The sequence below is a fragment of the Coenobita brevimanus genome, chromosome 16 (genome assembly GCF_032717465.1).
Source record: "Coenobita brevimanus isolate Jiangsu-jjx chromosome 16, ASM3271746v2, whole genome shotgun sequence".
NCBI classification, from domain to species: domain Eukaryota; kingdom Metazoa; phylum Arthropoda; class Malacostraca; order Decapoda; family Coenobitidae; genus Coenobita; species Coenobita brevimanus.
The window spans coordinates 14,147,236-14,174,421 of NC_136969.1; the positions used below are offsets into that span (position 1 = coordinate 14,147,236).

The 27,186-nt window shown below is 40.3% G+C and overlaps 1 protein-coding gene across 1 annotated transcript in view; it reads right to left on the reverse strand.

The window, feature by feature from the left end:
* Positions 1 to 23,949, reverse strand: part of LOC145390973 (putative neural-cadherin 2) — a 159,676-nt gene extending 135,727 nt beyond the window's left edge. Inside the window, exon 1 of the mRNA XM_080265707.1 lies at positions 22,871 to 23,949. Coding sequence (XP_080121833.1) covers positions 22,871 to 23,949 — 1,079 coding nt within the window. The remainder of the gene's footprint in view (positions 1 to 22,870) is intronic.
* Between the last annotated feature and the right edge of the window lie 3,237 nt (positions 23,950 to 27,186).

Genomic DNA, 27,186 nt, shown 5'->3' on the forward strand with positions numbered 1-27,186 from the left:
TGATTAATAGATATATCAAGAAATAGTAAATAATAATAATAATGATAATAATAATAATAATAATAATAATAAAAAGAAGAAGAAGAAGAAGAACAATAATAATAATAATAATAATAATAATAATAATAATAATAATAATAATAACAACAACAACAATAATAATAATAATAATAATAATAATAATAATAATAATAATAATTAATAATAATAATAATAATAATAATAATAATAATAATAATAATGAAACATGTTACAGTGAATTACATGGATTTTTTTTAATGGTCATTTTAAGGCTCGTGAGGTCAGTCTGTTCAGACGTGCTAGAGACCTGTGGTAGTGTTGTGCTAGTGTGTTTTAGTGATCTGTGTTAGTGTGTTGTAGTGATCAGCAATAGTGCTGTGCTAGTAATCCGTGAAAGTGTTGTGCTAGTGTGTTGTGGTGTCCCATAGTGACCCGTGATAGTGCTGTGCTACCTTGTGTGAACTAGTGCGTAATGGCTTCCTCGGCAGAGAGCTGTGTCCCCACTGCAGGTATTGAAAAGGACTACCTTGAATTAAATGAGGAACTTCTCGAACTGAAGCGGGAGGTACAAATTCTCAGGCAGGAGAAGGCACAAATGAGGGAACTGTTGGAGAAGATGTTGGTGGAGAAAGAGAAAAAGGCTGAAGGTTGGACACTAGTTAACAAGGGTGCAACGAAGTTCACTCTTAAAAAGCAAACGGAAGTTAAGACCACTAATGCCTTCGACGCACTACGGGACGAATGTGAAGGGAAGACAGAGAGGGAAGTAGAGGAGAAGGACGGTGAGAGAACTTCCAGTACAGGTAAGTATAATCAGAACAAGAAAGGTAAGAAAAATGTTGTTGTTGGAGACTCCCAGGTGAGATATCTGAACAGGGCCATGTATACTCCACTCGCTAAACATGTGTGTCTTCCAGGGGCCAGGGTGGCTAATGTGGTAGAAAAAATTTCAAATATCGTAAAGGAAAGTGGTGACAAACCCACTGTGTGCCTCAGTGTAGGAGGCAATGATATTAGTAGCCGTAAGAGTGAGGTACTGTGGAAAAGGTACAAGTTGATGTTAGAAAAGGTTAGGGAGAGGGGAAGAACCCCTGTAGTGCTTGGTGTTTTACCAAGGTGGCGGGTTGGAAGGGAATGGTTGAGCAGGGCAATAGGGTTTAATTGCCGCCTTGAAAGGTATTGCAAAGATAATGCAATACCTTTCATAGACAGCTGGGACCGGTTTTATGGACGGAGTGCCTTGTATAGTTGGGATGGGACGCATCTTAGTAGGCAGGGAGTTACTGTTTTAGCTGGAATGATAGATAGGGAGTTGGAGGGATTTTTTCGAGATTGAGAAGTAGGTGTACAGAAAGATGCAGCAACTACAGTCAGAAATCATTATTACCATGTTTGGATAGATGCATCAATACTTGCAAAATTAAGAACAAAAGTTCAACCAATAGTGTAGATACATCCACTCAGGCACCTCAGATTGAGCAGGCGATGATAGATGATAGAACAAGCGATGATAGAAGGGCGATAAGCGATAGTACAAAAAATTGTTATATTAGTAAACTAAAGAGTTTCCCAGTTAGTAATAAAATAAATATCAGTAAATGCCAAGGTAAAGGCATAACTACTAGTAATAATCTGAAAGTGTACTACACAAACAGCCGGAGTTTACGTAATAAAATGGATGAACTGAGGGCTTTAATTTGTACAGAGAAAATAGACATTGCCGTTATTAGTGAAACTTGGATGATTACAGACACTCGAGAATTTTTAGCAGAATATCAGATAAAAGGCTATAATATTTTTGTGTCAAACCGTCAGGGAAGAAAGGGGGGAGAGGTAGCTATTTATGTAAAGGATTCATTAAACTGTTACAATAAAGCAGACATTAAAGTAAATAGGGACACAGAAAGTGTCTGGGTTGAAATTAGTAACAATAGGGAGAAATTAGTCTTAGGAGCAATTTACAGATCTCCTAAATTAAGTAGAGCTGATAGTAAATACCTCTGGGAGGAAATTAGGAAAGCATCACAGTCCAGCTTAGTAATAATTGTAGGGGACCTTAATCTGCCAAGGATAGATTGGAGAAATCAGACAGGAGATGCAGAGTCAGAGGAATTTCTAGAGGTAGTACAGGATAATTTCCTTTATCAGTATATCAGGGAGCCCACCAGAGGTAATAATATACTAGATTTGGTTTTAGCTAATAAAGAAAATATCATTAGCGATATAGAGGTTGGTGGACGACTTGGTAATAGCGATCATGAAGAAATTAAGTTCAAATTTATTTGGGATGTCTGTTCCACTGAAAATACCTCCACCGTTCTTAATTTTCGTCTAGGAGATTTCGATCGCTTAAGAGCTTATTTTCGAACGGTATTCCACAGGGAGATTAGCTATTTGAGGGAATGTCAGGTCAGTGGGGAACCCCAGGTCATAGGTCAGGCGAAGGAAACACCTGGGGATGTCCGTCAGGTGTCTGTGAGGGGGGAGGTGGTAGATAGGAATGTAGTCCAGGTGACGGAAATTAACTCAGCTCCAGTACCAAGCAGACGTTCGACCAGTGAGAAGTATAACGAGTTAAGAAATATAATACACGGAGGCCAAGATAGATGTATTCCTTCAAAACCGTTTAGAACTAATAATTCAGAACCAAGATGGTTAAACGACAAATTAAAATCTCTCATAGGCCAAAGGAAAGGAATATATAGAAAAATAAAACGTGGAGAGGAACACTTACGTAACCGATACACGATTTTAAATAGAGAAGTAAAGAGGGAGATAAGAAAAGCAAAGAGAAGTTACGAAATTAAGGTTGCAAGTGAATCAAAAGAAAACCCCAAGGGTTTTTATCAAATGTACCGTACGAAAAATAAAGATAGGATAGGACCACTCAGAACAGAATCAGGTGACATTACCAGTGAAGATAAAGAAATGTGCTCCATCCTAAATAATTATTTCATATCAGTATTCACCAAGGAAAATCTAAGCCTGGTCCCTCAAGCACCAAATATTTACCATGAGAATACGGAAAATGTTCTTAGTAAAATAACCATTAGTAAGGAGGACGTATTGAAAGAAATTAATAAGTTAAAACCTCAAAAATCGCCAGGTCCGGACGATATATATGCAAAAATTATAAAAGAAACCAAAGAAAAATTATGTCAGCCACTTTTAACATTATTTAATGACTCTTTAAGTTCAGGAGAAGTTCCAGAGGCGTGGAAAACCGCAAACGTAGTGCCCATCTTTAAAAAGGGTGATAAATCAGCTGCGTCGAATTATCGTCCGATAAGTCTAACGTCAATAGCAGGAAAAATGTTAGAGTCAATTTTGGCAAATAAGATTAGAGAATACTTAGAAAGATTTAATCTTATAAACGAAAGTCAACACGGATTCAGGCAAGGACGATCCTGCCTCACAAATTTGTTGTCATTCTACTCGGAGGTCTATGAGGCAGTAGATAGCGATAAAGCTTACGATGTTATTTATCTGGACTTTAGTAAAGCTTTTGATAGGGTCCCACACGAAAGGTTAGTTAGAAAAGTTCGAGCAAACGGTATAGACGGCGATATCTTAAAATGGATAGAATCCTGGCTGAAAGGACGAAAGCAGAGAGTATTAATAAATGGAACTAAGTCGGCCTGGGGATTAGTAACTAGCGGTGTACCACAGGGTTCAGTACTCGGTCCCTTATTATTTATCATATATATAAATGATCTAGACTTAGGAGTCAATAGCAGCATCAGCAAATTTGCCGACGATACAAAAATAGGGCGTATCATTAACTCTACTGACGATTGCCATAACTTACAAAAAGACCTCGATACATTGTCCAAATGGTCTAAAACTTGGCAAATGGAATTTAACGTTGAAAAATGTAAAGTACTTAACGTATGCAAGACCATTGGAGATACTAAATACAGCTTAGATAACAAAGAAATTAGCAAATCGGAATGCGAGAGAGATCTAGGAGTTATGATCAGTAACGACCTTAAACCAAGGCAACAGTGTATTAATGCGAGAAATAAAGCAAATAGGGTCCTAGGATTTATTTCGAGAAGCGTGAGCAATAGATCATCTAAAGTAATACTAAAACTTTATCTAGCATTAGTAAGGCCACATTTAGACTACGCAGTACAATTTTGGTGTCCTTACTATAGAATGGATATTAATTCGTTAGAAAATGTACAGAGAAGAATGACTAAAATGATACATGACGTCCGGAACCTGTCATATGAAGACAGACTGAAAAGACTAAGTCTGCATTCGCAAGAGAGGCGTAGAGTAAGGGGAGACTTAATTGAGGTGTTTAAGTGGATGAAGGGTATAAATAAGGGAGATATTAGCAAGGTACTTAAAGTGAGCATACAGGATAGAACTAGAAATAATGGTTTCAAACTAGAAAAATTCCGTTTCAGAAAGGAAATCGGTAGAAATTGGTTTGGTAATAGAGTAGTTGACGAATGGAATAAGCTACCTAGTAAAGTAGTTGCTGCCTCTTCCATTGAGAGTTTCAAGCATAGGCTAGATAAGCATATGACAAGTAAGGGGTGGATATAGAATAAAGAAAATCTTACAACCAATACTAATTCAAAAAAAAATTCTTTTCAGGTTACACTATGATAGTCTCTATTCTCCTTTCACACTTTCCTGTTAAAATGTCCACGCCAGTTTTTCTATACGGCGTGGTGTTCTTTCTGACTTTTTCCTGCCGGCTTCGGCTGGAGGGTTTGGAGGGCGGGGGAGAGCCTTCTTCTTTGCTATCCTTATCTCATTCTAGTAGTTCAGTTACTCTTCTAGGAGCTGCCTAGCATGGGCCAACCGGCCTACTGCAGTTATCCTCTCTTCTTATGTTCTTATGTTCTTACCGTGGATATTGTCTTTATTGCCATCCCCCCCCCCTCTCTCTCTCTCTCTCTCTCTCTCTCTCTAAGTACATTTATCCATCTACCATCTATCTATCTATCTATCCATCTGTCTAACTACGTAATGATATATTTCCACCTATTTACCTGTCTACCTCTCTATCACTATCTATCAGTCTATCTATCCATCAATCTCTCTATCTATTCATCCATCTATCTATGCATCCATCTATCTATCTGTCCATCCATAACTATATCCATCCATCCAACTATCCATCCATCTATCTATCAGTCTGTCTATCCATCTATCTATCTATCTATCTGTCCATCTATCTATCCATCACACACAAGGCTTCAGCTACTCCCATCTTCAAGATAAGATGGTCAGATTGGAAGATTGGGAAGGCAAAGTTTTGAGAATATGGCAGGAAACAGACAGACAGACAGACAGGAGGGTAGGTGGGATAGAGGAAAGGGGGGAAGGATGGAAGAGAGACAGACAGACAGACAGACAGACAGACAGACAGACTTACAGACAGACAGACAGACAGACAGGAGGGAAGGTGGGATAGAGGAAAGGGATGAAGGATGGAAGAGAGAGAGAGAGAGAGAGAGAGAGAGAGAGAGAGAGAGAGAGAGAGAGAACAACATAATCAAGGTACGGAAAGCCTGTATTTTCATCAGGAAGCTGCCTAACACCTCTTCCTTAGCGATTTATTTTGCAAACTACTCATTAGTATCCCCTGATTTGCGCCTTATGTCTTTTCAGTATCGACATAGATTGCATGAATAACACACACGAATAGAGTAACGGAGCAGAATCGGAAATAAATCACTAAGGAAGAAGTGTTAGTAAGCTCCAGAAGTAAATCGCTACGGAAGAGGTGTCAGTAAGCTTCAGAAATAAATCGCTAAGGAAGAGATGTTAGTATGCTTCATAAATAAATCGCTAAGGAAGAAGTGTTAGTATGCTTCATAAATAAATCGCTAAGGAAGAGGTGTTATGGTCCTTTCGCAGCAAGAAGTCCGTTCAGGGTGTGGCAGAAGTTGGGATTTCCCCGAGTGCGACGTTGCCAATTTGACCACCAATTATCGGATTATCACTTTTTCTACCTACCCCCATCCCACCTGTTTCTCTCTCTCTCTCCCTCTCTCTCTCTCTCTCTCTCTCTCTCTCTCTCTCTCTCTCTCTATGTATATCTATTGTTACGGAACAGAGAAAGATAATGTACACTTTAAGTGAGAATACTAAAAATCACTACTGTCCCGTAAAGTTCCAGGTTCAAAACAAAAGAGTTAGGTAAAATTACAAGTTAAAGTTTAATGCTCAAACTAACAACAAAACATTCAGGACTCATAAGGATAATATAATGGCAAAAAACAGGTTAAATATATGGTTAACTGCAATAGCCTCTATTAACACGAAATTAGCAAGAGTAAATTTATCTAAGTCAGCCCTGATAAAATGAGAATACCAGATAATACTCAGTGAATACAAGATATATTATTACAGATACAAAATATTATTACCACTGGCTGACAATATAAATTACAAAAACTTTACTAGGCCCACGAATTAACACCTTATGCTACACAGTACAAGAAAAATGCAATAACACCCATACTCAAATTACACAGCTGCTAGATGGTTGGAGACTTGCTGAGCACTCACAAAAATAACAACTGTACAGGGGAGGACAGAGATGTGAGCAAAATGAGGAGTAGATCTAAGTGGCAATTAATGCAGAGACTGAGCTCATTATATAGGGGCCAGCAGAGCTTGATACAACTTGTAAGAAGGACGCGCAAATGAAGCCAGAGGGGACAAAGAGTTGACACTCCTGCTCTGAACAACAAAAAGAACGACTTACTCTACTATAAGGGAGGAGGGGGGGAGTGAGGTAGAATACGCTCGTGATCAAACATGCAGCACACTGTACGTTAGAATTACACAAAGGATGATGAAATCATAGGCTATGTAACACCTTCCCACAAAGAAAAAAGAAATTTACAAAGGAAATTTCTTATTACTCTAAAACAATCTGTCTAAAGTCTAGATAAGCAATCTGCAATAACATTTTCTTTCCCCTTGACATGTTGTATGTCTAATGAATACTCCTGAAGAAGTAGACTCCATCTTGTCAATCTCAGATTTTTATCTTTAAACTTACTAAGGAATTTCAGTGGGTTATGATCGGTATAAATGACTATGGGGTCAAACCCAGAACACAAATAAAATGAAAAACGCTATAAACCCAAAATCAAGGCCAAAAGCTCTTTCTCAATAGTTGAGTAGTTCTTTTGAGGTGGAGTGAACTTCTTACTGTAATAAGATACAGGATGTTCAATACCCTGATCAGTGTTGTGCTAGTGTGTCGTAGTGTTGTGCTAGTGTGTTTTAGTGATCTGTGATAGTGGCTGTGTTAGTGAGTTGTAGTGATCAGCGATAGTGCTGTGCTAGTGACCCGTGAAAGTGTGTGTTGTGGTGACCCGTAGTGACCCGTGATAGTGTGTGCTACCTTGTGTGAACTAGTGCGTAATGACTTCCTCGGCAGAGAGCTGTGTCCCCACTGCAGGTATTGAAAAGGACTACCTTGAATTAAATGAGGAACTTCTCGAACTGAAGCGGGAGGTACAAATTCTCAGGCAGAAGTCACAAATAAGGGAACTGTTGGAGGAGATGTTGAAGGAGAAAGAGAAAAAGGCTGAAGGTTGGACACTAATTAACAAGGGTGCAACGAAGTTCACTCTTAAAAAGCAAACGGAAGTTAAGACCACTAATGCCTTCGACGCACTACGGGACGAATGTGAAGGGAAGGCAGAGAGGGAAGTAGAGGAGAAGGACGGTGAGAGAACTTCCAGTACAGGTAAGTATAATCAGAACAAGAAAGGTAAGAAAAATGTTGTTGTTGTTGGAGACTCCCAGGTGAGATATCTGAACAGGGCCATGTATACTCCACTCGCTAAACATGTGTGTCTTCCAGGGGCCAGGGTGGCTAATGTGGTAGAAAAAATTTCAAATATCGTAAAGGAAAGTGGTTACAAACCCACTGTGTGCCTCAGTGTAGGAGGCAATGATATTAGTAGCCGTAAGAGTGAGGTACTGTGGAAAAGGTACAAGGTGATGTTAGAAAAGGTTAGGGAGAGGGGAGGAACCCCTGTAGTGCTTGGTATTTTACCCAGGTGGAGGGTTGGAAGGGAGTGGTTGAGCAGGGCAATAGGTTTTAATTGCCGCCTTGAAAGGTATTGCAAAGATAATGCAATACCTTTCATAGACAGCTGGGACCGGTTTTATGGACGGAGTGCCTTGTATAGTTGGGATGGGACTCATCTTAGCAGGCAGGGAGTTACTGTTTTAGCTGGAATGATAGATAGGGAGTTGGAGGGATTTTTTTCGAGGTTGAGAAGTAGGTGTACAGAAAGTTGCAGCACTACAGTCAGAAATCATTATTACCATGTTTGGATAGATGCATCAAGACTTGCAAAACTAAGAACAAAAGTTCAACCATTGGTGTAGATTCATTCACTCAGGCACCTCAAATTGAGCAGGCGATGATAGATGATAGAACAAGCGATGATAGAAGGGCGATAAGCGATAGTACAAAAAAATGTTATATTAGTAAAGTGAAGAGTTTCCCAGTTAGTAATAAAATTAATAACAGTAAATGCCAAGGTAAAGGCATAACTACTAGCAATAATCTGAAAGTGTACTACACAAACAGCCGGAGTTTACGTAATAAAATGGATGAACTGAGGGCTTTAATTTGTACAGAGAAAATAGACATTGCCGTTATTAGTGAAACTTGGATGATTACAGACACTCGAGAATTTTTAGCAGAATATCAGATAAAAGGCTATAATATTTTTGTGTCAAACCGTCAGGGAAGAAAGGGGGGAGAGGTAGCTATTTATGTAAAGGATTCATTAAACTGTTACAATAAAGCAGACATTAAAGTAAATAGGGACACAGAAAGTGTCTGGGTTGAAATTAGTAACAATAGGGAGAAATTAGTCTTAGGAGCAATTAACAGATCTCCTAAATTAAGTAGAGCTGATAGTAAATACCTTTGGGAGGAAATTAGGAAAGCATCACAGTCCAGCTTAGTAATAATTGTAGGGGACCTTAATCTACCAAGGATAGATTGGAGAAATCAGACAGGGGATGCAGTCAGAGGAATTTCTAGAGGTAGTACAGGATAATTTTCTTTATCAGTATATCAGGGAGCCCACTAGAGGTAATAATATACAAGATTTGGTTTTAGCTAATAAAGAAAATATCATTAGTGATATAGAGGTTGGTGGATGACTTGGTAATAGCGATCATGAAGAAATTAAGTTCAGATTTATTTGGGATGTCTGTTCCACTGAAAATACCTCCACCGTTCTTAATTTTCGTCTAGGAGATTTCGATGGCTTAAGAGCTTATTTTCGAATGGTATTCCACCGGGAGATTAGCTATTTGAGGGAATGCCAGGTCAGTGGGGAAACCCAGGTCATAAGTGTGGGGCAGGAAACACGTGGGGATGTCCGTCAGGTGTCTATGAGGGGGGAAGTGGTAGATAGGAATGTAGTCCAGGTGACGGGAAATGACTCAGCTCCAGTACCAAACAGACGTTCGACCAGTGAGAAATATAACGAGTTAATAAATATAATACACGGAGGCCAAGACAGATATATCCCTTCAAAACCGTTTAGAACGAATAATTCGGAACCAAGATGGTTAAACAACAGATTAAAATCTCTCATAGGCCAAAGGAAAGGAATATATAGAAAAATAAAACGTGGAGAGGAACACTTACGTAACCGATACACGATTTTAAATAGAGAAGTAAAGAGGGAGATAAGAAAAGCATAGAGAAATTATGAAATTAAGGTTGCTAGTGAATCAAAAGAAAACCCTAAGGGTTTTTATCAAATGTACCGTACGAAAAATAAAGATAGGATAGGACCACTGAGAATAGAATCAGGTGACATTACCAGTGAAGATAAAGAAATGTGTTCCATCCTAAATAATTATTTCATATCAGTATTCACCAAGGAAAATCTAGACCTGATCCCTCAAGCAGCAAATATTTACGATTATTTCTTAGTAAAATAACCATTAGTAAGGAAGACGTATTGAAAGAAATTAATAAGTTAAAACCTCAAAAATCGCCAGGTCCGGACGATATATATGCAAAAATTATAAAAGAAACCAAAGAAGAATTATGTCAGCCACTTTTAACGTTATTTAATGACTCATTAAGTTCAGGAGAAGTTCCCGAAGCGTGGAAGACCGCAAACGTAGTGCCCATCTTTAAAAAGGGTGATAAATCAGCTGCGTCGAATTATCGTCCGATAAGTCTAACATCAATAGTAGGAAAAATGTTAGAGTCTATCTATTGCCAGACGCCTCAATCCCGTTTGGGGTGGCCACAAACAAATCGCCTCCAAGTCGACCTGTTCCCCGCCATTTCACTGCCCTGCTCCCAACTCACACCCCCTTCTCTCATATACCCCTCCACCCCATCCCTCCATCTCATCCTCGGCCTCCCCCTCCCTCTTTCCCCCTCCACCTCACTCACATACATTCGCTTCGTCAGTCTTTCACCCTCCATCCTCTCCACATGGCCAAACCACCTCAGTGTGTTCCTCGTAACGCTTCCTATCACATCCACATCAACACCACAACGCTCCTTTATATCCTCATTCGTCAGCCTGTCTCTCCATGTGACTCCACAGGCTCCTCTTAAATAACTCATTTCCACTGCTCTCACTCTTGACTTGTGTCCTTCCAACAACGTCCAAGCTTCACTTCCGTACGTTAGAGTTGGTATCACAATACTGTCATGTAGTAACTTTTTCACTTCCATGCTCACTTCCCTGTTTCTTATCACTGCTTTCAAAGAACCAGCAACCTTTCTTCCCTGCTGTACCCTTTCAAGCACTTCACCCTCCAAACCTCCATCCTTACTCATCACACTACCCAAGTACTTAAACGTACTCACATTTTCCAATTCCTCACCATCCAACCTCGCTGTACATTCACTGACTTCACCTCTCTCAAAGACCATCACTTTACTCTTCCCTACATTCACCTTTAGATTCCGTTTCTTACACACTCTCTCAAACTCATCCACCAAGCCTTGCAGCTCCCCTTCGTCTTCACTCAACAACACAGTATCATCTGCAAACAACAGTACAGGGAGTTTCCAAACACTATCCTCTCTCACCAGGGCCACTCCAACATTCACTACCCTACCTTGTACCTCTTTTATTACCCTATCCATGTACAGATTGAACAACCATGGAGACATGACACATCCCTGTTTCAACCCAACTTTCAAAGAGAAAAATTCACTTAGTTCACCATCCACACGCACTGCAGCCTTCGCACCATCGTACATACTCTTCACAGCATTCAACAACTTCCCATCTACTCCATATATTCTTAACACTTTCCACAATCCTAGTCTATCCACCCTGTCATATGCTTTCTCCAAATCCATGAAAACCGCATACAACTTCTTTCCCTTCTCTAGAAACTTTTCCACTAAAGATCTGAGAATGAATATCTGATCTACACAACCTCTTCCCTTCCTAAAGCCTCCCTGTTCTTCTCCAACTAATTTCTCTGTTCTTTCTCTAACTCTGTCAATAAGTATCCTACCATACACTTTTCCTATTATACTAAGAAGACAAATGCCCCTATGATTACCACACACTTCTTTTTCCCCTTTTCCTTTGTACAAGGGAATAATTCTACCTGACTTCCAATCCTCCGGGACTCTACCTTCCTGCCAGACCAATCTGCACATCTTCCACATCCATTCTACTACTATCTCTCCCCCATGCTTCAGCATTTCACCACACACTCCATCAATTCCTGGGACTTTCCCTGATTTAACTTTCTTCATTGCTTCCACAACTTCTATCCTACTGATTTCTTCCTGTCTTCTCACCTCCCTCCTTCTCCCAGCCATTCCCCAGCCACTTATACTCGCATTACTTCCATCCTCTACGTTCAACAATTCCTTAAAGTGTTCTCTCCATCTGCTCACTTTTTCTCCCTTCTCCACTAGTAATCTACCATTTTTATCTTTCACTCCTCTGCTAACTTCACTTCCACCCTGTCTTACTCTTTTCACCTCTTTCCAGAACATTTTCTTACAGTCACTCCACTTTACACTCAAATTCCTTCCAAATTCCTCATCCACTCTCTTCTTACTCTCTCTTACTAATCTTTTCACCTCTCTCTTTCTTTCTACATAAAACTCTCTCTTCCGCCTCTCAACCTCTTCCACGCCCCTATTTCTCATCCATTCATTGTATGCTTTCTTCTTTTGTGCCACAGCCCGTTTCACCTCTTCAGTCCACCACGCTGTTCCTTGCACCCCCCTCCATCTTCTCTTCCTTCCACACACCACATCACATGCTGCACATATTTCTTCTGTAAATATTCTACACACACCTTCCACGTCCCCCATCTGCTCCAATTCATATTTGCCCAATCCTTCCTTCACTTCTCTCTTATACTCTGCCTTTTTCTCATCCTCTTGTAACCTTTCCACTTTCCTTGCAACTACTCCTTCCTCTCGTCTTTCCCTTCTTCTATTCCTCCATCTTACTTGAACTTTAATTCTGGCCACCACCAAGTAGTGGTCAGAAAGTCCACTCCCCCAGCCTCTATAATCTCTTGCATCCAATATACATCTTCGCATCCTTTCATCCACACACACATAATCAATCATTGCCTTCCTTTCATTCAGTTCACCACCCACCCTTCTCATCACTCGCCATGTATACCTGTGGATCATTTTATGCCTGAAGAGGGTATTGGCTATCACCAACCCTCTCCCAGCACAAATGTCCACTAACACACTCCCATTCTCATCTATCTCAGCAGGCACACCCCACTCACCAACTATTCCATCCACCTTCACATTCCCAACTTTACCATTCATATCACCAATCAAAAACACTCTCTCATTCCTTCCAAACTTTTCCATGCACACTTCTACATTTGTCCAGAACTCTTCTCTCACTCTTCTAGCACGATCTTGTGTTGGCGCATACACACACACAATCGCCCACATTTGTATTCCAACTTTCAACTTTACCCACACAATCCTTGATCCAACTGATCCATACTGTCTTATGCTCCTCTTCCATCTTTTACTCACAACTATACATACTCCTTCCTTTGCCCTCTCATTCTCACCTACTCCTGCACATATACCCCATCCATACTCCCATTCTCTCACACTTTCTCCTCTCCATTTTGTTTCAGTTATTCCACATACATCCACTTTCGCATCCTCAAGCACATGGACAATCTCTCTCTCTTTCACCTCATCATTTGCTCCCCTTACATTCCAAGTTCCAATTGCAATGTCCTTTGTCCGGTCCTTGGTCGTCAACGTTTGGTCAGTCCTTGTCCGAGGCTTATTGTTTGTTTTTTTAGTTAGTTGTTTTCCGGGGAGGGGCACTAACCCTCCGCCAACCTTTTTAGTCGCCTTGTACGACAAGCAGGGATACTGGGGGAGTATTCTTGAAAAAAACCCCTACCCCCAGGGGGTTAGAGTCAATTTTGGCAAATAAGATTAGAGAATACTTAGAAAGATTTAATCTTTTAAACGAAAGTCAACACGGATTCAGGCAAGGACGATCCTGCCTCACAAACTTGTCATTCTACTCGGAGGAGGTCTATGAGGCAGTAGACAGCGATAAAGCTTACGATGTTATTTATCTTGACTTTAGTAAAGCTTTTGATAGGGTCCCACACGAAAGGTTAGTTAGAAAGGTTCGAGCACACGGTATAGACGGCGATATCTTAAAATGGATAGAATCCTGGCTGAAAGGACGAAAGCAGAGAGTATTAATAAATGGAATTAAGTTGGACTGGGGATTAGTAACTAGCGGTGTACCACAGGGTTCAGTACTCGGTCCCTTATTATTTATTATATATATAAATGATCTAGATTTAGGAGTCAATAGCAGCATCAGCAAATTTGCTGACGATACATAAATAGGGCGTATCATTAACTCGACTGACGATTGCCATAACTTACAAAAAGACCTCGATACATTGTCCAAATGGTCTAAAACTTGGCAAATGGAATTTAACGTTGAAAAATGTAAAGTACTTAACGTAGGCAAGACCATTGGAGATACTAAATACAGCTTAGATAACAAAGAAATTAACAAATCGGAATGCGAGAGAGATCTAGGAGTTATGGTTAGTAACGACCTTAAACCAAGACAGCAATGCATAAATGCGAGAAATAAAGGAAATAGGGTCCTAGGATTTATTTCGAGAAGCGTGAGCAATAGATCATCTAAAGTAATACTGAAACTTTATCTAGCATTAGTAAGGCCACATTTAGACTACACAGTACAATTTTGGTGTCCTTACTATAGAATGGATATTAATTCGTTAGAAAATGTACAGAGAAGAATGACTAAAATGATACATGACGTCCGGAGCCTGTCATATGAAGACAGACTGAAAAGACTAAGTCTGCATTCGCTAGAGAGGCGTAGAGTAAGGGGAGACTTAATTGAGGTGTTTAAGTGGATGAAGGGTATAAATAAGGGAGATATTAACAAGGTACTTAAAGTGAGCATACAGGATAGAACTAGAAATAATGGTTTCAAACTAGAAAAATTCCGTTTCAGTAAGGAAATAGGTAGAAATTTGTTTGGTAACAGAGCAGTAGACGAATGGAATAAGCTACCTAGTAAAGTAGTTGCTGCCTCTTCCATTGAGAGTTTCAAGCATAGGCTAGATAAGCATATGACAAATAAGGGGTGGATATAGAAAAAAAGAAAATCTTATAACCAATACTAATTCATAATTTTTCCTTTTCAGGTTACACTATGATAGTCTCTATTCTCCTTTCACTCTTTCCTGTAAAATGTCCACGCCAGTTTTTCTACACTAAGTGGTGTTCTTTCTGACTTTTTCCTGCCGGCTTCGGCTGGAGGGTTTGGAGGGCGGGGGAGAGCCTTCTTCTTTACTATCCTTATCTCATTCTAGTAGTTCAGTTACTCTTCTAGGAGCTGCCTAGCATGGGCCAACCGGCCTACTGCAGTTATCCTCTCTTCTTATGTTCTTATGTTCTCTTGCAGCAAAACAGCCCCAGCTCCTGTTTCACTTGTGTCAACAGCCATCTTAAAAGGCTTAGCGAAATTTGGAGTAGCGAGCAATGGCTGACTTAATAGGATAGCTTTAAGTTTGCTGAAAGAGGATTCACAGTCATCGGTCCAGACATATTTAACTCCCTTTTTCAGTAGGTCTGTAAGTGGTGATACAAGAATTGAAAAGTTAAGAACAAATCTCCTGTAATAACCTACCATTCCCAAATATCTTTGTAGCTCTTTCCTACTTTTAGGTCTGGGAAGATCACTTATAACCTGAACCTTAGCTCCTGGTGGTGCAACATGTCCATCACCAATTACGTACCCAAGGTACTGAACTTTAGCTTGACCAAACTCACACTTTGATAAATTAGCTACAAGATTAGCCTGAACCAAACGCTCAAGAAATTTACTGACATGGCATAGGTGATCTTTCCAGTTGTCACTGAAGATTAATACATCAACAATATAAACAACACACCCTGTCAAACCCTCTGTTACAACATTCATGAGCTTCTGAAATGTGGCTGGTGCATTCTTCATACCATATGGCATTACAGAACATGCAAAAGTCTTTCCTAGTGTAACAAAACATGAGATCTCCCTAGCACGTTCAGTCATAGGTACTTGCCAGTATCCCTTTAACAAATCAAACTTACTTATGTACCTAGCCTTTCCGATCTTGTCTATGCAATCTTCCACGCGAGGAAGAGGGTAAGTGTCTGTTTTGGTTATCTGATTAACACGTCTGTAGTCGATGCAAAGCCGCTGTGACCCACCTGGCTTAGGGACTAGAGTGACAGGAGAACTCCACTCGCTCTGACAGGGCTCAATCACCTTGTGGTCCAAAAGGTAGCCAAGCTCCTTCTCGATGAGAGGAACTTTCACTGGGTTCACACGGTAAGGAGGCAATTTAATTGGCTTTGCATCTCCAACATCGACATCATGCATCAACACAGTGGTTCTTCCTGGAGTGGCACGGAACACTTGCAGGTACTCCTGCAGTAATGCCGAAAACTCCTGCCTTTCCTCGGGAGGTAGATGAGAAAGCTTAGTCTGGAGATCATTCATGATATCAGGATTCTTCCCCAAACTATCACTCAGGCTCATGCTGCATGGGAGAACTTCACTTGCAGACTCGGGTGGAACAGTTACAGTGCAGACTGGATTATTTTCGTCCCGCCTGTGATATAACTTTAGCATGTTGATGTGACAAAGTTGCTTGTTCTTTCTACGATCTGGTGTGGCGATGACATAGTTGACATCACTGAGTTTCTTCTCCATGAAATAAGGACCACTAAACTTGGCTTGAAGAGGTTGCCCATGCACTGGTAGCAGAATCAAAACCTGATCTCCTGGCTGAAAGTGGCGTAACCTGGACTTCTTATCATACCAAGTCTTCATCTTCTCCTGAGCAGCTCCTAAATTCTCTCTCACCAGCTATAAAGCAGTGGACAGCCGTTCTTTGAACTTCATCACATACTCCAGCAGGTTGACGTCATCTTCCTCCGACAGCCAGCATTCCTTGAGTAACTTAAGAGGTCCTCTTACTTCATGGCTAAACAGTAGTTCAAAAGGTGAGAAGCTCAGTGATTCATTTGGAGATTCTCTTGCTGCAAATACAACGAATGGAAGACCTTTATCCCAGTCTTTCTGATGTTCCAAACAGTATTTCTTGAGCATCGATTTGAGTGTTTGATGATATCTCTCCAACGCTCCTTGAGTCTGGGGATGGTAAGCTGAAGACGTGATCTGGGTGATGCCCAACTCTTTCAGAGACTGCTTGAAAACATTTGACATGAAATTACTTCCCCGGTCTGACTGTACCTCCTTGGGCAGACCAAACTTTGTGAAGAACCCTAGCATTTCCTTAACCACGTTCTTTGCTGAGATATTTTTAAGTGGAATGGCTTCAGGATAACGAGTAGCCATATCAATCAGGGTCAACACATAAGAAAATCCTGAAGAAGTCTTAGGAAGAGGGCCCACAATATCCACCAACACACGGGTGAATGGCGCCTCAAAAGGAGGAATGGGAACTAGAGGTGCAACCTTTTCGGTCTGATTACACTTCCCCACAACTTGACAGGTGTGACAAGACTTACAATACCAGGAAACATCCCTGAAGATACCTGGCCAGTAGAAGTGTTTCAAAATGCGTGCCACAGACTTCCTCACTCCAAGGTGTCCTGCCAAACTGGAATCATGAGCCACTCTAATGATATCCTGCCTACAAACACGAGGGATGACAACTTGATGTACAACCTCCCATTCACAGTCGGCTGATGCTGTTGGGGGTCTCCACTTCCTCATAAGTACTCCTGACTTTATATAATAACAAGTAGAAGCACCAGCTGACTCTTCCTCACTGCAAGCAGAGATAGCTAGACCTTTCAACTCAGGGTCAGCAACCTGCAACTCAACCAACTCTTGACGAGACAAATTATCAACACTACGGGGTACTGCCTCATCTGGTGAGTGGTCCAAATTAGCAAGAAAAGTGTCAGCTAGGATAACATCATCATCATCATTATCCTCTAAGTCACCAGTAACTTTAGACTTAGCCCTAGTGACAGCACATGCAGAGAACACATCAGGGACATCACAATCCTAGGCTGCAGCCACTGGCTCACTAGACAACTGAGGAGCTGGACACACTTGACTTCCACCAATATCATTTCCAAGTAAGAAAGTTACACCTGACATTGGGAGTGTCTCAACCAACCCAACCATAACGGAACCATTAACAAAACCAGACTCTAAATTCACTCTGCACAAAGGGACAGAGAAGTAATTATTCCCTACACCTTGTAAGATTACAGTTTCATCAGAGGAATTAACATTAGAGCCTAGAACACTGGTCAGCATAAGGGATTGGCAAGCACCTGTATCACGATGTATTTTAACTGATTTCCTGTCATTACTGTCCAGAGGACTGACAAAACCATCAGACAGGAAATTAACACATGAACTCTTGAGAGTGTCACCCACGTTACTGCTCAAAAGAGGAGCTTCATCATGAGAATTTAATTTACCCCTCAAAGCAGGTTCAGTTAACTCAGTTAAAGAATGCTGGGAACTCTCAAGGGTGGACACTAGACCAATTGACTGAATATTTAAAGACTCCTTTTTGTTCACATCACGCTGTCTCCTGAAACATTTCTCCGTAGTATGACCAAGCTTACTAAAATAAGTACATTTACTTTTCTGAAATCTAGAGGTGAAGCTGGTATTTACTTCCTGAGAAACATCATCTTTATTCTCTTTCCTGTTACCCGTACTCTGAGTAGAGGCAACGTACTTACTCTCAGCTTTCCTTTTTTCTTTAGAATATCTCTTGTGAGTGAGAACATATTCATCAGCTAAAACTGCAGCATCAGACAAATTATCTATTCTTTTCTCATCAAGATATAGGCTTACATCATTATTAATACACCTTTTGAAGTCCTCCAGCAAAATCATCTGCTTAAATTTATCAAAATCAGAATCCACATTCTTAGAATTTAACCACTGCTCTAACAGATCTTCTTTGATTTTTGCATACACAACATGGAATTGCTTATCTTGCTTATAAGTTGTCCTAAATTTTACTCTATAGGCTTCAGGAACAAGCTCATAGGCCTTAAGAATCAAGCTCTTAACTACATCATAATTATCAGATTGATCCTGAGGCAAAGATGCATAAGTTACTTGAGCTTTACCGGTGAGAACAGTTTGAAGGAGTACTGGCCAATACTTTTTGAGCCAATTAAAACCTGTAGCTACCCTCTCAAACAACTGAAAATGCTTTGTTAAATCAGATTCATTAAAAGGAGGGACAAGTTTAACATTTTTAGCCACATCAAAATCATCAGAGCTAGATGATCCAGTTCCACCTTGTTTCATGCGATACTCATGGTCTGCCTGAATCCTAGCAAGTTCAATTTGTGCCTGAGCCTGTGCCTCCTGAATACGAGCAATTGCCTGAAATTCAGCCTCCTTAGCACGAGCCTCCTGCAGGGCTAGCTGTAACTTAGCTAATTCAATCTGCTTTTGCTCATTTGGAGGAGTTACATTAAACAAGCTTTCATTAATCATGTCAATAATTTGATCTTTAGAATGATGAGAGCGAACAGCAATTCCCAATTGTTGAGCAACAAGCTTAAGTTCATTCTTTGTTCTGTTTTCTACATCACACACTGTTTGCACATTTGACAAAAAATCTTTGGCTTCATCAGGAGTAGTAATAGTAGACATCATGAATAAATCAGAGTCACAGAATATCAAGCAATATCCTTATGGTAATATCCTGAATATCCTGATAAGAGGTCGCCAAATTTATGTTACGGAACAGAGAAAGATAATGTACACTTTAAGTGAGAATACTAAAAATCACTACTGTCCCGTAAAGTTCCAGGTTCAAAACAAAAGAGTTAGGTAAAATTACAAGTTAAAGTTTAATGCTCAAACTAACAACAAAACATTCAGGACTCATAGGGATAATATAATGGCAAAAAACAGGTTAAATATATGGTTAACTGCAATAGCCTCTATTAACACGAAATTAGCAAGAGTAAATTTATCTAAGTCAGCCCTGATAAAATGAGAATACCAGATAATACTCAGTGAATGCAAGATATATTATCACAGATACAAAATATTATTACCACTGGCTGACAATATAAATTACAAAAACTTTACTAGGCCCACGAATTAACACCTTATGCTACACCGTACAAGAAAAATGCAATAACATCCATACTCAAATTACACAGCTGCTAGATGGTTGGAGATTTGCTGAGCACTCACAAAAATAACAACTGTACAGGGGAGGACAGAGATGTGAGTAAAATGAGGAGTAGATCTAAGTGGCAATTAATGCAGAGACTGAGCTCATTATATAGGGGCCGGCAGAGCTTGATACAACTTGTAAGAAGGACGCGCAAATGAAGCCAGAGGGGACAAAGAGTTGACATTCCTGCTCTGAACAACAGAAAGAACGACTTACTCTACTATAAGGGAGGAGGGGGGGAGTGAGGTAGAACACGCTCGTGATCAAACATGCAGCATACAGTATGTTAGAATTACACAAAGGATGATGAAATCATAGGCTATGTAACAATATACTGTATATATATATATATATATATATATATATATATATATATATATATATATATATATATATATATATATGTATATTGTATGTATTTATTATTTTTTTTCAACTTTTTTTCCACACCACCTATGAGGTAAAAGTCTAGGCGCATTTTATTTTTAAGAGGTTTCCCCTGTAGGCCTAATCCTCTCTCTGACCCTGGGTCCCTCGCCGACCTCGGCGTGGCAACATGGGAAAAAAGTACTGCCAAGTGTCATAGAATTCATTCAAATCGTTGTTATAATTCTAACAAGTGATACTCAATGTACTATACAGCTTCCTTTATTATAAACCGAATATAAAAAACAATTTCAAATAGCACATAGATGGGAAATAAGAGAGAGAGAGAGGCATGTACTACGGGTGATTTGCCAGCATCGCTAGAGGTGATTCACCAGGTGGGCCCCACCCTGAACGGACTTCTTGCGGTGAAAGGACAATAGTAAGCTTCGGAAATAAATCACTAAGGAAGAGATGTTAGTAGCCTAAGCTTCAGAAATAAATCACTAAGGAAGAGGTAAGCTTCAGAAATAAATCGCTGAGGAAGAGGTGTTATGGTCCTTTCACAGCAAGAAGTCCGTTCAGGGTGTGGCAGAATTTGGAATTCCCCAGAGTGCGACGTTGCCAATTTGACCACCAATTATCGGATTATCACTCTCCCTACTTACCCCCATCACACCTCTCTCTCTCTCTCTCTCTCTCTCTCTCTCTCTCTCTCTCTCTATATATATATATATATATATATATATATATATATATATATATATATATATTGTATATATTTATTATTTATTTTCAATTTTTTTTCCACACCACTTATGAGGTAAAAGTCAAGGCGCGTTTTATTTTTAAGAGGTTTCCCCTGTAGCCCTAATCCTCTCTCTGATCTTTAATCATAATCTTCTTTGTCATCAGAACTTTCTGTTATATTGACGAGAGAGAGAGAGAGAGAGAGAGAGAGAGAGAGAGGTGGGATGGGAGTAGGTAGGGACAGAGTGATAATCCGATAATTGGTGGTCAAATTGGCAAGTCTACGGCATGGCAACATTGGAAAAAAGCACTGCCACGTGTCGTAGAATTCATTCAAATCGTTGCTATAATTCTAAAAAGTGATACTCAATGTACTATATAGCTTCCTTTACTATATGCAGAATATAAAAAACAATTTCAAATAGCACATAAATAGGAAATAAGAGAGAAAGAGAGGTATGTACTACGGTTGATTTGGCAGCATCGCTAGAGGTGATTCACCAGGTGGGCCCCACCCTGAACGGACTTCTTGCGGTGAAAGGACCATAATATCATTGCCTCCTACACTGAGGCACACAGTGGGTTTGTCACCACTATCCTTTACGATATTTGATATTTTTTCTATCACATTAGCCACCCAGGCCCCTGGAAGACACACATGTTTAGCAAGTGGAGTATACATGGCCCTGTTCAGATATCTCACCTGGAAGTCTCCAACAACAACAATATTTTTCTTACCTTTCTTGTTCTGTTTATACTTACCTGTACTGGAAGTTCTCTCACCTTCCTTCTCCTCTACTTCCCTCTCTGCCTTCCCTTCACATTCATCCCGTAGTGCGTCGAAGGCATTAGTGGTCTTAACTTCCATTTGCTTCTTAAGAGTGAACTTCGTTGCACCCTTGTTAACTAGTGTCCAACCTTCAGCCTTTTTCTCTTTCTCCTCCAACATCTCCTCCAACAGTTCCCTCATTTGTGACTTCTCCTGCCTGAGAATTTGTACCTCCCGCTTCAGTTCGAGAAGTTCCTCCTTTAATTCAAGGTAGTTCTTTTCAATACCTGCAGTGGGGACACAGCTCTCTGCCGAGGAAGCCATTACTCACTAGTTCACACAAGGTAGCACAGCACTATCACGGGTCACTACGGGTCACCACAACACACTGGAAAATCTTATGAGATAATGATTGCTAGATGCTAGATGTTCACCCACAGTGAGGCTTGAGACCATATCTTCATTTGTAGTGATAACAAGATCTAAGGTATTGCCCTGTCTTGTCGGTTCCGTGACACATTGAAATAAAAAGTTGTTCTTAATGAAATCTGTCATTCTTTTGTCATTATTACTGCTACCGGTAACTGTATTCCAATTTACTGACGGCAGGTTGAAGTCGCCGGTAATCAAAGTTTCGTCCCCATCGAGAACTTCCTGCAAGGTACTATATAGTTCTGTGTCTTCCTCTGGAGTATGAGTAGGGCGACGGTAGAATGTAACAATATTTATATTCATATATTTTAAACGTAATTTGACACAGACCAGTTCGGTGTTCTGTCCACTTAAGGTTACCTCTGTTGGGTTTAAGTGATTTTTTACATATATCCCAACACCACCTCCTAGGCGTCCATTTTCTCTGCATTTATAGTGAAATTTATACGAGTCTAACTGGTATTCAGCTAATAAATCTCTATTACCTATATCAAATTTTGTTTCTGTTACGGCAATTATATGAAAATCTTCGACACTTAGAAGGATTTTGAGTTCGTTAAACTTGTTTCTAAGACTGCGAGCATTGAATGATAATACTTTAATTTGCTCTCCGGTTGGCTTTGACTGTAGGGCTAATCCGGATACACCATCTCCCCGGGAATTATGATTTAGTTTCCCTGGGTCAGTGGAGGGGTGGATAGGGAGGGGGAGAAGGGGGAGGGTGACCGCGCAGGGGGGGGGAATGAGGTGAGGGTGAGGGGCGGGGCTGGGGTGATGGGCGAGGTGGGTGAGGTGGGAGCGTCCGTGAGGTCCCCAGGGGGCGCAGGTGCTTCCGCCACACCTGCATTCTCGTGGATTTTAAAAACGGCCATATTTATCAATTTGCCCATCTCTGCAATTCCTTTCGCATTTCTGGTACACATTTCCTTAAGGGCTCCATTAATTTCTACTACTCTGTTCCTGCAGTAAGAATTGGCACGTAGCCTTGGCAATATACCATTCACCACGCACTTATCTGACTTATTTTTCATTACTTTTAGAAGGGCTTCATATTTCTGCAAGATATTTTTGGTGGAAACTCTACCTCCGTCGTGTGCATCATTTGTTCCTACATTTACTACAAGACATGCATCTCGACTGACTGGTGTACTTGCAATGTCTTTGGTGATCATGTCAATCTTGCTGCCAGGTACAGCCTTCACTGATCTTTTCTTGCCTTTATTATTTGATGCAAAGGCAGCGCCCAGACCTCTTAATATGGAGTCACCAACCACCAGTGTGGTGCTCTCCCTAGTGCTGAATTTGGTGTCCAGGAAACGTCCACATGCTTTGTTTATATCCTGGCTTCTATGTTTAACATTCTTATGGACGACCTGTTTTACTCTGCTATTTTCCCCTTCATCACAAAGAACGGAAAACCTGTTGGATGTAAGAATTCCGGGTGTTTTCTTAGGCGTTTGTTTACATTTTCGTTTATTACATACTACTTGAAATGCCTGGTCGGCTGGAGTCATATTCAGGGGACTTTCCTTCACTTTTTTTAACTCTGCCTTGAGGTTTGCATTTTGCTGTTTCAGATCCTCAAGTGCATATTGATGACTTTTAATGGTGCCTTCTAGATATTGAGTCGTATTCAGGGGGTTTTCCTTCGCTTTTTTGGGTTCTGCCTTGAGGTGTGCATTTTCCTGTTTCAGATCCTGAATTGCATACTGATGACTTTTGATAGTACTTTCTAGATACTGAATATTTTCATTGGTCAAGCACATAAAACATTTTGCATCGGGCCTTCCGATTTTCGGAAACCAATCATTGAAGAATTTGTTTCCACATGAGGGACAAGGAACTCGTACTGGGGGCATGTTGATGTTATTTACTAAGTCAGGGGAGGGGACGCAATTTAGCAAGTAATAATTAGGAGAATTGGGGTTAGAGTTAAGGGAGATATTTAAGAAAAAATATAATGGACTTCCCTTTCAGTAGTGGATATCCGTTGAGTCGGGCCGCACAGGTGGGCAGGTTAGACCTCGGGAAGAGAGGTGTTGTCGGTTCACAGGTCAAAGAGAGAGAGAGAGAGAGGGAGAGGGAGAGAGAGGCGTGGGTGTGGTACAGGAGTGGGTGTGGGACAGGCATGGGTGTGGGACAGGTGTGGGTGTGGGACACGTGTGGATGTGGGACAGGTGTGGGTGTGGGACAGGTGTGTGTGTGAGGCAGGTGTGGGTGTGGGAGAAGTGTGGGTGTGGGACAGGTGTGGGAGAGGTGTGGGTGTGGGACAGGTGTGGTGTCTTGAAATATAGTAAGAATTTCCTAGCTTATTATAAAAACAGGTTGGGAAATAATCTTGCCTTGTCAAAAACTGTCGCAAAAGCATAGTGAAGGTTTGCAATAAAATTACTCCCAGTTTGCAGGACCACACAATCATGCACTGGTCTGTTCTCTGTGTCATGCAAGGGTGTCTTTACTTACACATTCTAACACCCAGCCACACCTTTCAGCCACACCCAAATGTAGTCCTTCACACCACACCACACTTACTAAACTTCCTTGTGTTATGGCGGAATCGACACCACATCACGCAAGCCTCTTATTTCTCTCACATTCCACTTCTACCCTCGGATTCCACTGCATTCCACTGAACCACATCCCCTTCCACCCTCACGCCACTTTCCCTCGCTTTAAAATCATAGTTAGCACCAGTACACAGCCATTCAATATCCTCTCTACTTTCATACCAGCATTTCTAACCTTGACAAATGCTTCTCTTGGGTTTCACTGGATTCTTTACACTGCTACTACTACTACTACTACTACTACTACTACTCAGTCTTACACTCCTACCCTTTATTACCACTCTCAGTACACCTTAATATATTTCGCTCTACTCCTTTCCTCCTTACACTACAACTAGTACTACTACCACCACTACTACTACTACTACTACTACTACTACTACTACTACTATAACAACAACAACAACTACTACTACTACTACTATAACAACAACAACAACAACTACTACTTCTATAACAACAACAACAACAACAACAACAACTACTACTACTACTACTATAACAACAACAACAACAACTACTACTACTACTACTACTACTACTACTACTACTACTACAGAATTACACTCCTACCCTGATATATAAACACACACTTGGCATCACCTCAACATCATATCATATTTTTTAGCCTCATACTTACACTTTCATCCCTGCATCATACTCCCACCTCAGTATATTCCCTTTATATTACATCTAGTATGCTCTCGCCCTCTCCAGTATGCTGAAGTTGATAATACAGTTAACAGTCATGCAATTCTGTTTATACACTGTCTCTCTTCTCTCCATCTCTCAAAATATCCATTAAATCTCTCTCTCTCTCTCTCTCTCTCTCTCTCTCTCTCTCTCTCTCTCTCTATTTTTTAACTCTCACATCATTTCAGTACAGACATAAATTGGATGAATAACACACATGAATATCGAAGAGGACCCGAATCAGAAATAAATCGGTAAGGAAGGGGTGTTAGAGAGAGAGAGAGAGAGAGAGAGAGAGAGAGAGAGAGCATACTATAGCAGCTACCTGTGCAGCGTCAAGGTTTTCCATAAACAAAAAATTGTTATATTAGTAAAGAGTTCCCATGAGTAACAAAATAAATAACAGTAAATGCCAAGGTAAAGGCATAACTACTAGCAATAATCTGAAAGTGTACTACACAAACAGCCGGAGTTTACGTAATAAAATGGATGAACTGAGGGCTTTAATTTGTACAGAGAAAATAGACATTGCCGTTATTAGTGAAACTTGGATGAACACGGACACACGAGAATTTTTAGCGGAATATCAGATAAAAGGCTATAATATTTTTGTGTCAAACCGTCAGGGAAGAAAGGGGAGAGGGGTAGCTATTTATGTAAAGGATTCATTAAACTGTTACAATAAAGCAGACATTAAAGTAAATAGGGACACAGAAAGTGTCTGGGTTGAAATTAGTAACAATAGGGAGAAATTAGTCTTAGGAGCAATTTACAGATCTCCTAAATTAAGTAGAGCTGATAGTAAATACCTTTGGGAGGAAATTAGGAAAGCATCACAGTCCAGCTTAGTAATAATTGTAGGGGACCTTAATCTACCAAGGATAGATTGGAGAAATCAGACAGGGGATGCAGAGTCAGAGGAATTTCTAGAGGTAGTACAGGATAATTTTCTTTATCAGTATATCAGGGAGCCCACCAGAGGTAATAATATACTAGATTTGGTTTTAGCTAATAAAGAAAATATCATTAGTGATATAGAGGTTGGTGGACGACTTGGTAATAGCGATCATGAAGAAATTAAGTTCAGATTTATTTGGGATGTCTGTTCCACTGAAAATACCTCCACCGTTCCTAATTTTCGTCTAGGAGATTTCGATGGCTTAAGAGCTTATTTTCGAATGGTATTCCACAGGGAGATTAGCTATTTGAGGGAATGCGAGGTCAGTGAGGAACCCCAGGTCATAGGTGTGCAGGAAACACGTGGGGATGTCCGTCAGGTGTCTGTGAGGGGGGAGGTGGTAGATAGGAATGTAGTCCAGGTGACGGGAATTAACTCAGCTCCAGTACCAAGCAGACATTCGACCAGTGAGAAATATAACGAGTTAATAAATATAATACACGGAGGCCAAGATAGATATATCCCTTCAAAACCGTTTAGAACGAATAATTCGGAACCAAGATGGTTAAACAACAGATTAAAATCTCTCATAGGCCAAAGGAAAGGAATATATAGAAAAATAAAACGTGGAGAGGAACACTTACGTAACCGATACACGATTTTAAATAGAGAAGTAAAGAGGGAGATAAGAAAAGCAAAGAGAAGTTATGAAATTAAGGTTGCTAGTGAATCAAAAGAAAACCCTAAGGGTTTTTTTTCAAATGTACCGTGCGAAAAACAAAGATAGGATAGGACCACTCAGAACAGAATCAGGTGACATTACCAGTGAAGATAAAGAAATGTGTTCCATCCTAAATAATTATTTCATATCAGTATTCACCAAGGAAAATCTAGACCTGGCCCTCAAGCAGCAAATATTTACGATGAGAATACCGAAA